Below are 13,000 nucleotides of genomic sequence, written 5' to 3'. Positions count from 1 at the left end.
CCAATGGTAGCAACACTTGGAATAAATTAAAGCTAACTGTTTGTGAAATCTATTCAAACTTCACACTTTTAGAAAAGATGACTAAGAACAGTTAATAAGTTAATAATTCTAGTGCTGAAAGTTTTAAGCCAATGCAATTCCTTTTATCGCTCTGAAACTGGCAATTTATTTTATTTTCTGTGATTAGTAGATTAGTGGTTCATTGCCATTAGGTAAACAAACACTCTCCAGTATCAATAGTGCAGGTACATTAATAAAACTATGACAAACTTCAAAATTAGGCGATGAAACATTAACATACTCATGTTAAGGAAGTACTCAAAAGAATCACTCAATGGATAACTACTGAATGCAGTTTTAGATTATTGGCAGACAACACATTTCTCACAAGGGCTCAAGCAGAACTTGAACATCTGTTTTGGGTCTGCAAATGAACACAGACCAACTATGGAGTTGTGCTTACTCGGAAAATGATTTCCCATTTGAAATACAGTCAGTGAAAAAGTTGAGAGAAATATATACTCTGTTAGGGCCATGAGGTAGTGGTTGCCCTGTATAATGTGAGTGGGATATGAAACCTTAAACCCATTTAAGTGATAAAATATGGGACTTCGAGTTTTACAGACTTGTGTTTTCGGAAGAAATCATAATGTGCAACATCTATGGAGAAACATAATATTTTCTTCCCAGTTCTCTAGCCATCATCTCTGTATTTCTCACTTTTACAGCTAGTCTCTTCTGTCTTCTCTGGTCTCTCAGATATTTCTTCTGCTTTTTATGAAAAGTTATTCCATAAAAATTAAATTGCCCAAAACCAATCTCTTACACTGAAAACATCAGTTCACAATACAGAGAAGGTGCTGACCAAATAACTCCTTTATCATTGTCTCCCTGAATTACTTTACTATACCCACCATGTCTTTCATTATACATCAGAAAAATGTTAAGTTGATTTTCAGATTTTGAATGTTTGTATGTAAAAGTGAAGGTGGGTCTCATGTCTGGATTCGTACCAGCAAATGATCATTTCCTGTCATTAATGCAACTAAAGTTGTTTCCTTTTCGTCGCAGACACTACTCTGCAATTTGAGGAATTTAGAGGATTTTAGGCAGTTGAATTCACAAACAGAAAAAAAAGTTCAGCGTTGCATGAAACCAAAATTATAAGAAAAATATAATTTGGATTTCAGGAGGATAAATTGCAGTAATTTAGTCAAATTAGGTCCTCATATAATATTAGGGGATAAGGGGATAAGTTAAATTTGCACAGTGTATTGCCATAATAAATCACAAAATCTAGTCTGTTAAATGTGTCACTAGGTGAGTGTGTCTGTGTTTGTGTGTGTGCACACAAAATTTACCTGTTTATGGTCTGCCCAGCAGGGGTGTGCTCCACCTCGTATCCCTGGCGACGAAGCACGTCAATGACTGTATTGTTGCCAAGAAAGTGACCTGTGACCAAAAAAAAAGGAAATGAAAAAAAAGAAAAGTGATGACCTCCACTTCTGAATGCTAATGATGACCCACTGTGGGCAAATTGAAACAAGACATTTACAATCCTTCTAACTGCACTGTTTCAGAAGATCATAGGAAAAGTATAATCAAGTCTGATGCATCATTTTAACACAGAAATAAAGCTGATGGAGACTACAGAACAGAGGAGAGGTTATTATGTGCTGCAACAATGACACACACACACACACACACACACACACACACACACACACACACGAGGTCCTGTAGTGGTTTAAATACATTTTTACTGGTTAAGACTTTTCTTACAGTTCAGTTTATTTCAGTGTGTTTTATTGGCATGACTGTTTCATTTAAACAATGTTACTAAAGGAGTTTGCAACAAAATCAAAAAAGATAAACTCAAGTGAACTAAATACAAGTGAACAAGATGTAACTTGCCACGCAGCGAACATTAAGTGCACAGTCGGCCGTGTCACTCGCTGTCCCTCAGGTTGTGACACAGGGACACATACATGGTTTGCCATATGTCCTTCCATCTTCAGAAGTTTTCTGATAACTCTGCTGTGGTTGGATGTATCAGTAAGGGTGACGAGGCTGAGTACAGAGCTGTGGTGGGGGACTTTGTCACGTTGAGCTGCAGATGGTTCTGCTCGCACCATGTGACAAAGACTAAGGAGCTGGTTGTGGATCTAAGGAGAGCAAAGGCACCAGCGACCCCTGTATCTATCCAGGGGGTCAGTGTGTACATTGTGGAGGATTACAAATACCTGGGAGTGCACATGGACAACAAACTGGACTGGACCAAGAACACTCAAGCCCTCTACAGGAAGGGCCAAAGCGCCTCTATTTTCTGAGGAGGCTGAGGTCCTTTAACATCTGCAGGATGATGCTGAGGATGTTTTATGAGTCTGTGGTGGCCAATGCCATCCTGTTTGCTGTTGCATGCTGGGGCAGCAGGTTGAGGGTAGCGGACACTGACAGACTCAACAAACTGATCCGCAAGGCCAGTGATGTTGTGGGGGTGGAGCTGGATTCTCTGTTGGTGTTGTCAGAGAAGGATGCTGTCCAACCTACATGTCATCTTGGACAATGTCTCCTTCCCACTCCATGACTTGCTGCTCAAACACAGGAGCACTTTCAGTGCAAGACTCATCCCCCCCAAAATGCACAACAGAGCGCCACAGGAAGTCATTTCTGACTGTGGCCATCAAACTTTATAACTCCTCCCTCTAAGTGTCTGACAAATGGGCACTTAGTTATTCAACTGGACATTATTATCTATTTTTGTTATGTTTGTTATTATCTTTCAATAACTCATGTGCAGTACTATGCTGCAATTCTGCTGTTATTTAATCACCATTACAGTTCTCCATTACATTTCTTTAATAATGTAAATATTGTACATATCCATACTTTATATTTTTCTTTATCTTTTTTTATTTTTATTTTTATATTTATACCCTTATATTTATATATCTCTTTATCTACTTTCTTTCTATTATTATTTCTATTCCTATGCTTTGATGTGATATGTGTGCAACTGTAACGCAGGAATTTCCCCTCGGGGATCAATAAAGTATTTCTAATTCTGATTCCTAGGATTATTCCTTATATATTGTTATCTTCAAGTTCTTTGAAATAAATAGATGGAATATCTATCTATTAGAACCGGATTTCAGATTTTAGTACAAGAGTCAGACTTGCTTTTCCCCCTGCTTTCAATCTTTGCGCAAAGCTACGCTAATAGCAAAGGGCTTCTGCTATATATTTAATACACAGACATGAGAGTAGTATCGATCTTCTCATCTAAGTCTTGGCAATAAAGTAAAAAAAAGGCCTTTCATTACAAGTGAGTTGAAGATCAAAAATGAATCAACAGTATCAGATAATTTAGGCTTATTGGAGGTTACGACCACCATGAATTGAAGGAGATAATGTGCTTCCATTCTTGCCATCAGATGCTCTTTACCTTACAACCTTTCATACTTCTGCTGCCTCCTAAAAGCTGTAGATCTCAATTCTTCTCTGCATCCCATTTCCTACTTATACTACTGTTTTCCATTCAGTATTACCTCTCCTCATCTTGTTCCTCTATCCACCCCCAACCCCCCACCCCCCATATCTGCCTCCTTTCCTCATCTTCCATTTCCAGTTCTCCATTCCCCTTCTTCCTTATCTCTAACTTCGCTTCTTTTCCCTTTTCCCCTCTTGCACACTCTGACCCTCTCAGCTACGTGAAGTAGGGGCATTGAGGCTTCAGGTTGCCATGTCAAGAGGTCTCCATTCTTCCCCACACTCTTACAAGGGGGAGCAGGGGCCCATTGTTTGGGCCTGCTCAGCCGTGGTACCACAGAGCTGTGTCAACAATGAGCCCCGGCACTTTAATCTGGCCCAGAGCCATCGATAGAGAGAAGTTGGCCTAGATGTATTTTGGGTGATGCTGCCACATCTCTAGAACTAATAAGTACTGGCAAAAACTTTGTCCCAGTATGTAAAAGTCATGGAAAAGCACTGAGGGATATTACTGACAAGCGCAATGCCATCATTTGTAGGGATGCACCGAATGTTTGGCCACCGAAATTAATCAGCAACATATAGCAAAAAAAGCACTTTCGGCGTTCATCCTAATAAGTCAAAAGACTGAAGATTTTTTTTTTTAAATAAGGTGTCTATACAGGATGGAAATATGATTAATTGGATTATATTCACAGAAAGCATAAAACGTTAAATAAATTACATGTGTCCATTGAAAGTAAATGGACACGTAATTTACTTTACCAGACCCTCTCGGGCCTCAGAACCACCTCCAATAGTCTCTCCAAATCCTGTGGGAAAAACTGAGTAAAAAGCACATTTTGACTATTTAATTTATGCAATGGTAAAAATAAAAGGCAAAATACATGGAAAAAATATGCATGTACTTGTTCAGTATACAGCAAATATTTTCATTATTCGGCTTCGCCTTCGGCCAAGAATTTTCATTTCGGTACATCCCTAATCATTTGATCTGGTCTATTGTAGTGACACAGAATTCAAGTATTATTAATTAAATGTTTTTAACTAGTCTTCTTTGTAAATGCAATTGAAATTCATCTGCTTAGGCCACTCTTAGAGACACAATGTCTCACAAGAATCAAGCTTGATGGCCCATTTAAAAAACTGTACAAGATTTTTTTCTGTTTCTGGTGTGTTTAAAAATAAAAATATTAGCTTGTTTTACTGTTTATTAAAGTGGGTGTGCATTTACCAAATGTAGGCTCTTCACTACTTCTGTGGGAGGAAAACCAACGGTTACCAATCAAAGGAGACATGCATTTATTTTTACTTTGAGTTGATATCATTATCAATACAGGTGGTCAGTTAAATGAATACCCAGCAGCTAACAAACTCTCCATGTGAGTTGGAAACCAGAGCGAGACATAGAGACAGAGACAGAGTTTTCCAGCCTGCCCACGTTTAGAAACAACTCAGTGTGATTTATGTGAGTTTACGTCAGGGGATTAAGGTGGGACAAATGGAGCTGTTCAGCACAATGTAGGGCCACAGAAGGGTGGGTGGACTTCAAAACTTCAAAGGGACACACACACATACAAATACGTACACACACGCAAATTCTAATAGGAGGTAAACCATCAATTCTCACATGTCCCCAAAGGCTTCACTGTGTTTTGGGGGACCGAGTGAGGATTTGAAGGGTTAGAGAAAAAAACAGTGCTATTATATGCTTGAGACTAAAGAGGATATTTTAAAAAAAAATAAAAAAAAAAGCCTGTGGCACAACACAAAAAAACCCTCATGTGTCAAGTGACATTTCTGTGCACTGTTGGATAATTTTACGTAACAAGTCCAAACCCCAAATCTAAAAATGAGAAGAAGCTTTTGTTTTATGGGATCAAGCTATCATATAAACACACACATTCTTTATAGGGGATGTTTTCCAAATAGGCTTTCCATTTTGGAGCAGCTCCAGTGTCCTTAGCAAGCAATATCAAAGAAAATCATAGCTGGAACCTACTACACTAGTCCCAAAGTATGACTGTACAATGTCAGACACTTTTTTGAGAGGACCTATTCATGGAACATTGTTTATTGTAATTTGATGGTAAAAACAAATTCCATGCTGCAAGAAATTCATATGACCATTTTTTCTTTTTTTACAAAAGCAGTTCACCTTAACAAGAACATGTTTCATACTTTGAAAAAAAGGCCAAACCTGCAGTCTGCTTGTGTGCCAAAGTCATGGAATTACAAATAAAAAGGAAATTCTGACATCTTTGATTAAAAATGATTGATGCCCTGGCAAGAGGCCGAAAGTAGGAAAAGAAAATTATGTTTTAGAAGGTCTGCATTTTCCCGAAATTAGGCCTCACGTATGTTGTAGCCTTTGGCAGCTGACATGAACTTTGAGGTCTAAATGTGCCAGGTGAATTGTGACAACTGCCGCTCTCTGTTTCTCTTTCATACTGTTAATAACCGGTAGCAAGTAATGCATTATTCTGTAGTTTCTGTCAGAAAGAAAGAAAGAAAGAAAAAATGGGACCATCTGACAGACTGACAGGATGCCTCACGTTGATAAAGTGTCCTGATCATCTATAATGTAGCTAAAGCCCATAATACAACATGATTTTTCAAATTTCAAATCATTTGTATTCTAAATCCATTTCTGGATTTGATAATTAACATATAAAAGCGCATGTTTTTCCATGTTTTCCCCCCTTTTTCTCCCAGTTTGGATTTACCTCATGGATTCTGGCTCTCTCTGCTCATGGAGGTGAATTAACTTTCTCTGCAGAATACTTTTACAGTCTAAACAGCAATCTTGGTTTTATGAGACATTTGAATTTAAACAGATGCATCCTGCATGTCTCAGTCCCTTGTGTCCAAACATTGGAAAGAACTGGCGCTGTCAAATTCCAAAATGGGGATCCTAAAACATTAAAAAGACTTGGTGGTGAAGAAAACACCTGTGCATCCATTACCAAAAAAACTACTATTGTCTACTACTACTCTGGCACCTGGGTCAGAAAGGACCTTAGATCTATGGGACTTTCAACGTGAGTCACTGCACACAGCAAACCTATTTACATGTTTAGTTTTCTACTTTAATACTTCCATATTTGCTTTAAAACAAAACACACATGAGCATTGTGAAAATGCTGATGCTGTGGAGCTAACACGTAAACATGATGGCCTTCTTCTGCGCTGTATTAAGTTTGATTCTGCCATGTTGCTTTCACAGATGTTTTCATTGCATGGCTTTATTATACATGTTGATTCACAGAATCACAATTATTTTTTCTGGTTTTTGCTTGTCTCACGGCAAATCAAAAACTCTTTGTGCCCCAGCTCTAAACAGTTGTTTCTTTTGTTCATTGAGTCCAATATGTCACTTCAACAAATACATTTTAATTGTTTTGATATGGAGATTATTACAGTTTTCCAAATGTAGACTAGGGCTGTCATGGTGAATTTCCACCGCGGCAATATGTTAGGACTCAACAGCGCGGTATTATTGCATCTTTCATCAATGAAGTAATTTGGTGCCATATAGCATAGTAAGAGAGTCTGTCACCTCACTGCACTGCGAGCCGCTAACAGCAGCTTTATGGTTGGAGCAAGCTAGCTGCTGCGTGCAAGTCGACAACATTGCCAAGCAAACTCCTTTTTGTAGTTTGACCGTGTCCTTTTCACACGTAGCTATATCCTTACCTTCAGGGCATGTACAGGTACATCAAGTCAATTTACATACTGCAGCAACGCACACGCGCGCCACGGTGCAAAGCCGAATGGCTGTCTGCAACTAACCACTGCGCTGTAGTAACATTCTAACTAAATTTCAACAGAAAGCAACATGAAAATCAGCTGCAGGCATCCGACACACTACGCTCGTTAGTTAGTGAGCTTCAAATGAGGCTTACCGTTCAGTTTCTCTTGACTGTCCCTCAGGATTACAACATTAGTCCAACATCCTCTGTCTCTAATCAGCACCTGTTTACTGGTTTCCACTTATTATTTATTTATTCACCATTCTCTATTTCAGGGCTGTTCATACTATGTTCATACTATGTCATATTGTATATACTGTATACCAATACACCTACCTCAGATCATAAGGTCATAGGTCTTATTTATTTTTTCCAGCATTCTTTGCACTATGCTCCATCACACTGTGTACATGTGTACATGTATGCATGTATGTGTATGTGTACCTGTATATCATATCCACCTTCAATATGTACATAATGAGAATAGTTTAATCTTGTATCCTTTGCACTATGATTACTGCACTATTTGTCAATATGTCTATATTGTTTTGTTCATAGTGTGTATATTAGTGTTGTCTACTCTGTAGTTTGTGTCTGATTTTATTTTATTATTATTATATTATTATTATTTTATTATTGTATAAGTAAGCACATCGTGAGCAATGTACAATCCTGAGTCAAATTCCTCGTATGTGTACACATACCTGGTAATAAAACTGATTCTGATTCTGATTCTGATTCTGATCCCCGAGCCTGCTAGCCACATTACCCGAGCAATATGCTAATGCCAAGTTAGCTAACCTTTAAAATAAACAGTAAAACAACAGGAAACACGGCAACACTTACAGCGTCTAAGTTTGAAGTCTTGTACAGCCCAGGGCGATCCATCCTTGAACCGTTACAGAGCTCGTTACGGTTGTGGAACTTTTGAAGCTCTCATTTATTAATTTAACATGCCCTGAAGTGTTCACTATGAACATTGCGTTTGTTGCGGTGATTGCCATCCTCCGCGGTAGGCTTGACCAATTTTGCAGTTATCGCAACAGCCCTACTTAAGACCCAGAATGTGTCTCTTCAGTGTTGCTTTAGGTTCCCTACATAAGAAATAGTAGTCGACATTTTCATTTAGACTCCTACTAGAAACAGGCTGGCAGCCCTTGTTAGGGCCCAGCCAATAGTTAAAGGCACACTTCTGGAGTGACATCTGTGACATCTGACATTTATTTCCACCGATTATTTATTTAGGCCAATTTCATACATTTTAAATCTATGAAATGGGCCAAAAATATGTAAATCAATGCACAATATGTTGACTGTATGTCTTTCCAGCAGCACTGAGAGAGGGGAGATGGCGGAGATAAAGACCAGGGACGGACCTGAAAGCTCTCATTCACAGCTAACTCCCCACATGCAGCGACATTCATACACAGGACCATGGAGTTAGAGGGTCACAGATTAGCTCATGTCATGGATATAGAAACTTACAGAGTTTGTCTATGTTTACTGAACCTTTCTATGAGGAGACAGCTTTTATAATGATCTACAACAGTGTCTAACAAGCAGGTTGCATAGTTTGGTTCTCTATGCTCTGTATTTGTATAGCGTCTTTCTAGTCTTTTCAACCACTCAAAGCGCTTTTACACTACATCTGCATTTACCATTCACTCACATTCACACACTGAGCCTAAGTGCTCAAACGGAAACTAACATTCACAGCCACCAGGGGCAATTTGGGTTTCAGTATCTTGCCCAAGGACACTTCGACATGCAGCCTGGAGAATTGAACCGCCGCCCTTCTCATTAACGGGCAACCCGCTCTACCCCCTGAGCCACCTATGCGAAATAAGTTTGAGTGGGGGTGGCTAACTATATATTGTGCAATACCACTAATTTGTTTGGCTGAATGTATTTTGGAGGAAACACACTTGCTGCCTAGATGGAGGAAGCTAAACTGCACAGAATTAGTAGGAGCAGCAGGAAAGGCTGTATAGTTGGGGGTAGAAACTGTGGTTCACGTATCACATGTTGTTAGGTTAGGGCTCCTAAAATATTTGGTTAAAGTTAGCAAAAGTCTTGTCAGAACTTTGAGCTTGAAGTCAACATTGAATTACTTACATCTGAAGGACAGAGGACACTCATTTGAGGACCACCAGGTGCACATTTTAGACAGAGAAGATGGATGGTTTGAAAGAGGTGTCAAGGAAGCCATCTACACCCGGGGTGGGAAGCCGTCGCTGAAGCCCAAAGATGCTAAATCTAAATCCCACCATATAATTGATGATGCTTGTTTTGTTTTTTATAGATGTCCTTTTTTATAGTGAAATTCTTTATTCTTTATTTTGATCATCCATTAGATTCCACAAAGTGTCCGCGAGTCTTCCTGGGGTCCACACAAAATAATTTCACACACATGGCTGCCACTCATTCCAAATGTATTAAAGTCTTGCCTGAAATCAAGATTCTATTATTGTTTCCATTTGACAGCATAAGCGCTAAATGTAAATTAAATGAAATAAATTAAGTTGTCGGTTGGAAAAAGGAAAACCACATCTATCTTTCCAAAAACAAATTTGTATTTAAATTTGAATGAAAGCTTACTGCACACCTGTACATAGTCAGAGGAACACCAGATGAGAACCACCGCGGCATTCATCCTTAAAAAACATCCAGTCTCCACAATCAACGGCTCAAATTATTAGAACATATGGTAAGCCTTAAATAGCGTCCCTTTTCCATACACATTAATATTTACATTACAACTTGTAACCACGGCCCATGCAGCAGTTCTCATAACATTACAGCATGTTGGATAAACAAACGCTACAGGCAGCACTGAGGCCATTCTGCTCCATATGGCCTTTGCTAGTTGTTTACGTACACATGTTCCCTGGTAGTCAGCTGGGTCCAGCAGCACACACAATCACTACTACTACTGTAAGAACTGAATGAGCCTTATATTGAAGAAGATGACAATAAGGTCTCCGGTACTTTCTTAAGTCTGTAGAATGCAGTGTGTTACTTCCTAGAAGTATGACTTTTATTGCAATTGACATAAAGCCACAAACATTTGGCCTGAGTTTACCTCGCAACTGGCCAGTTGTATAGATATTTAACACTACCATGGCTTCAAGAACATCAATCGTGCATATATTTTAGTACACACAGGCAGAATGAGTTATTGAAAAAAGAGTGTTAAGCTATTGTCAAAAGTAAGTAACAGACTGAATTTTAGGATTTGACATTTCTAGAACATCGGAAGTACTAACCAGCCAAAGATTTTACTGGAAAATCATTGTTTTGGCTCACCACACTGCTTACAGTCAAGTAAAACCTCAGTGGCTTCAAAAGTCAAGGAGACGCAGCCATCCATAAAAGTGACAGTCATGTCAAAGACAAATAACAGGAAAATTATTGGTTATCTACTGGCCTACACAGTCATGATGGCTTTTTTGCAAACAATGCCAGCTCTATTTTAACACACATATCAAGTGTCTGGAAAAACAGGGTCTGCTTACATTGCACTTCTTCTTATCCTTGGTTAAATCATACTGTTTTATGTCTTTGATGGACAGTCAGTTCCTCCACATATTAAATTTAAACCTCATCTATTATCAGTCAAGTGCAATTTGTTTGAAAAGAACAGGACACTGTTGGCAACAATCTCACAAGAGAGACAATATGATCAAATACTCGAGCTAGTTGATAATAATTAAATGTGGTCAGCCTTCAGCATTCTTTAATCATTTGTGGTAAAATACACAAATTTTAAGAAAAGCAGGTGGTCAGTAGTTTTTCTTTTATCGAGACAAACAAGACTACAGACACATCAGCTGCTAAGAGAAGCTATGTTTATGCACAGGAGTGCTTCGAGCTAAAGGCTAAACTTTGACCTGCTGGTCAAAGTATCTATATAGTCATTAGGATTCACCCTTTGGGCCCTATCCATGTCAAGCTAATGGTACCACTTGCAGAAAAGCTAAGGGTAGGGATGGGGATCGATACCCGGTTCTAAAAGGACCAAACTTCCAAACTTTCTCAAAATCCGAAAATCAATAAGGTCCGAGCTTATCAATACTGCTATTAGACTAGCGAGGTCCTGCAATGTAACGTTATGTCTCGGGCGTCAAATCTGATTTAACTTAAAACACGATGGATAAGAAAACTAATGTTTATTTATTGATGGCACCGAAACGCAGTAGTAAACGGGCCCGGGACTCTTTATAATCATGCTGCAGCCACTGCTTCTCTCTGTTGGCTCCTACACACACACACACACACAGCGGCTAGCAGTGACAGTGAAGTTAAACTTAGCTCATCCTACTTGAGTTGCCGACAGCTACGCTCTTTACTGTAAGTACGTAAAAATACATTACTATATCAATACCTGTGTGTAGGGTAAGCATGTAGAAAGGGTTTATTTAAACTGCTCTGTCCTCAGTCTCCCATCCTGTATGTTTATACAAGTACAGTTAACGTTAGCTTGGCATTAGCCAAATGTTACAAACAAACTAAATAGAAAGCTGATTGTCTGTATCGTAGACTGGTCTGTAGACTTAAAATTTGGCACTCAGAGACAAACCAGCCGCTCCTCCTTCCACCAGGTAACGTGACCTGCAGGCAGTGAATAACAGCAGAAAGGAGGAAGAGGTAGTACTGATATGATACTGATTTTTATTGTTTCTAAACGTCACTCACTATTATAATGTCAGATATTGAGTTTTTGCTGTTGTAAACATTAACGTTGCTGCTCTAGAAACAACATTTAGCTTTATTTAAAATATTAAATTCTAATTTAAATTAATTTAAATACAACCAGGCAGCTAATATGCACACTTCAATATGTGTTTATTTATCGCAAGTGATATGTCACCTCAATATATAACAATATTATTGCATATTAAATATATTCCTCATACTGTTCAGGCCCACCTCATGCCCGTTGGGTCAGGTCTTACCAAATAACCAAATAATAGTAAAGATTCAATAGTGGTATCGATAAAGACTAGGATCGTTAAGCAGTCTCAATAATGGTATCAATATCAATAAAAATGATCGATCCCCATCCCTAGCTAAGGGGATCACCAGTGTCAGTAGGATTCATCCTCTTGGGACCATGAATGTCTGTACAAAGTTTTGGCAATCCATCAAAATGTTATTGACATATTTCAGTCTTGATCAAAGTAGTGGACTGACCGACCGGCCGACACTGTCATCACTGGATTTACCGTGAGACAAAAAAAACAGAAATACTGATTCTGTGAGTCAACATGTTTAACAAAGCCATGCAATGAAAACATCTGTGAAACTAACGGGGCAGAATCAAACTTAATACAACACAGAAGAATGCTATCTTGTTTACGTGTTAGCTCCACAGCATCAGCATTTTTACAATGCTCATGTGTGTTTTGTTTGGAAACAAATATGGAAGTATTAAAGTAGAAAAGTAAACAAGTAAATAGTTTTGCTGTGTGCAGTGACTCACTGTGAAAGCCCCAAAGATCTAAGGTCCTTTCTGACCCAGGCGCTGATGCTTGCTGTGTCAAAGTAGACAAAGTAGTTTCTTTGGCAAAGGACACACGTGTTGTCTCCCTACCAAGTCTCATAGAGCCCCAATACTAGCACGGCTAAAAAGGCAACAAGACGGGAATGCAGCAGAGAGACACTGAGTGTTTTATGTAACAAAAAATAAATTAAATAAATTAACCACAATTCAGTTGCTCGTCAGCAGCAGTTAATGTTGTTTTTTTAAGTGAAACTTT

The 13,000-nt window shown here is 38.7% G+C and overlaps 1 protein-coding gene across 1 annotated transcript in view; it reads right to left on the bottom strand.

The window, feature by feature from the left end:
- The window catches only part of trabd2a (TraB domain containing 2A), a 68,556-nt gene that overhangs the window by 7,855 nt on the left and 47,701 nt on the right, over nt 1-13,000 (bottom strand). Inside the window, exon 5 of the mRNA XM_046067660.1 lies at nt 1,362-1,452. Coding sequence (XP_045923616.1) covers nt 1,362-1,452 — 91 coding nt within the window. The remainder of the gene's footprint in view (nt 1-1,361; nt 1,453-13,000) is intronic.

The sequence above is a fragment of the Micropterus dolomieu genome, linkage group LG13 (assembly GCF_021292245.1).
Source record: "Micropterus dolomieu isolate WLL.071019.BEF.003 ecotype Adirondacks linkage group LG13, ASM2129224v1, whole genome shotgun sequence".
NCBI classification, from domain to species: domain Eukaryota; kingdom Metazoa; phylum Chordata; class Actinopteri; order Centrarchiformes; family Centrarchidae; genus Micropterus; species Micropterus dolomieu.
Note: the sequence above shows the minus strand (reverse complement) of the source record. Positions and strands in the feature narration are given on the sequence as shown.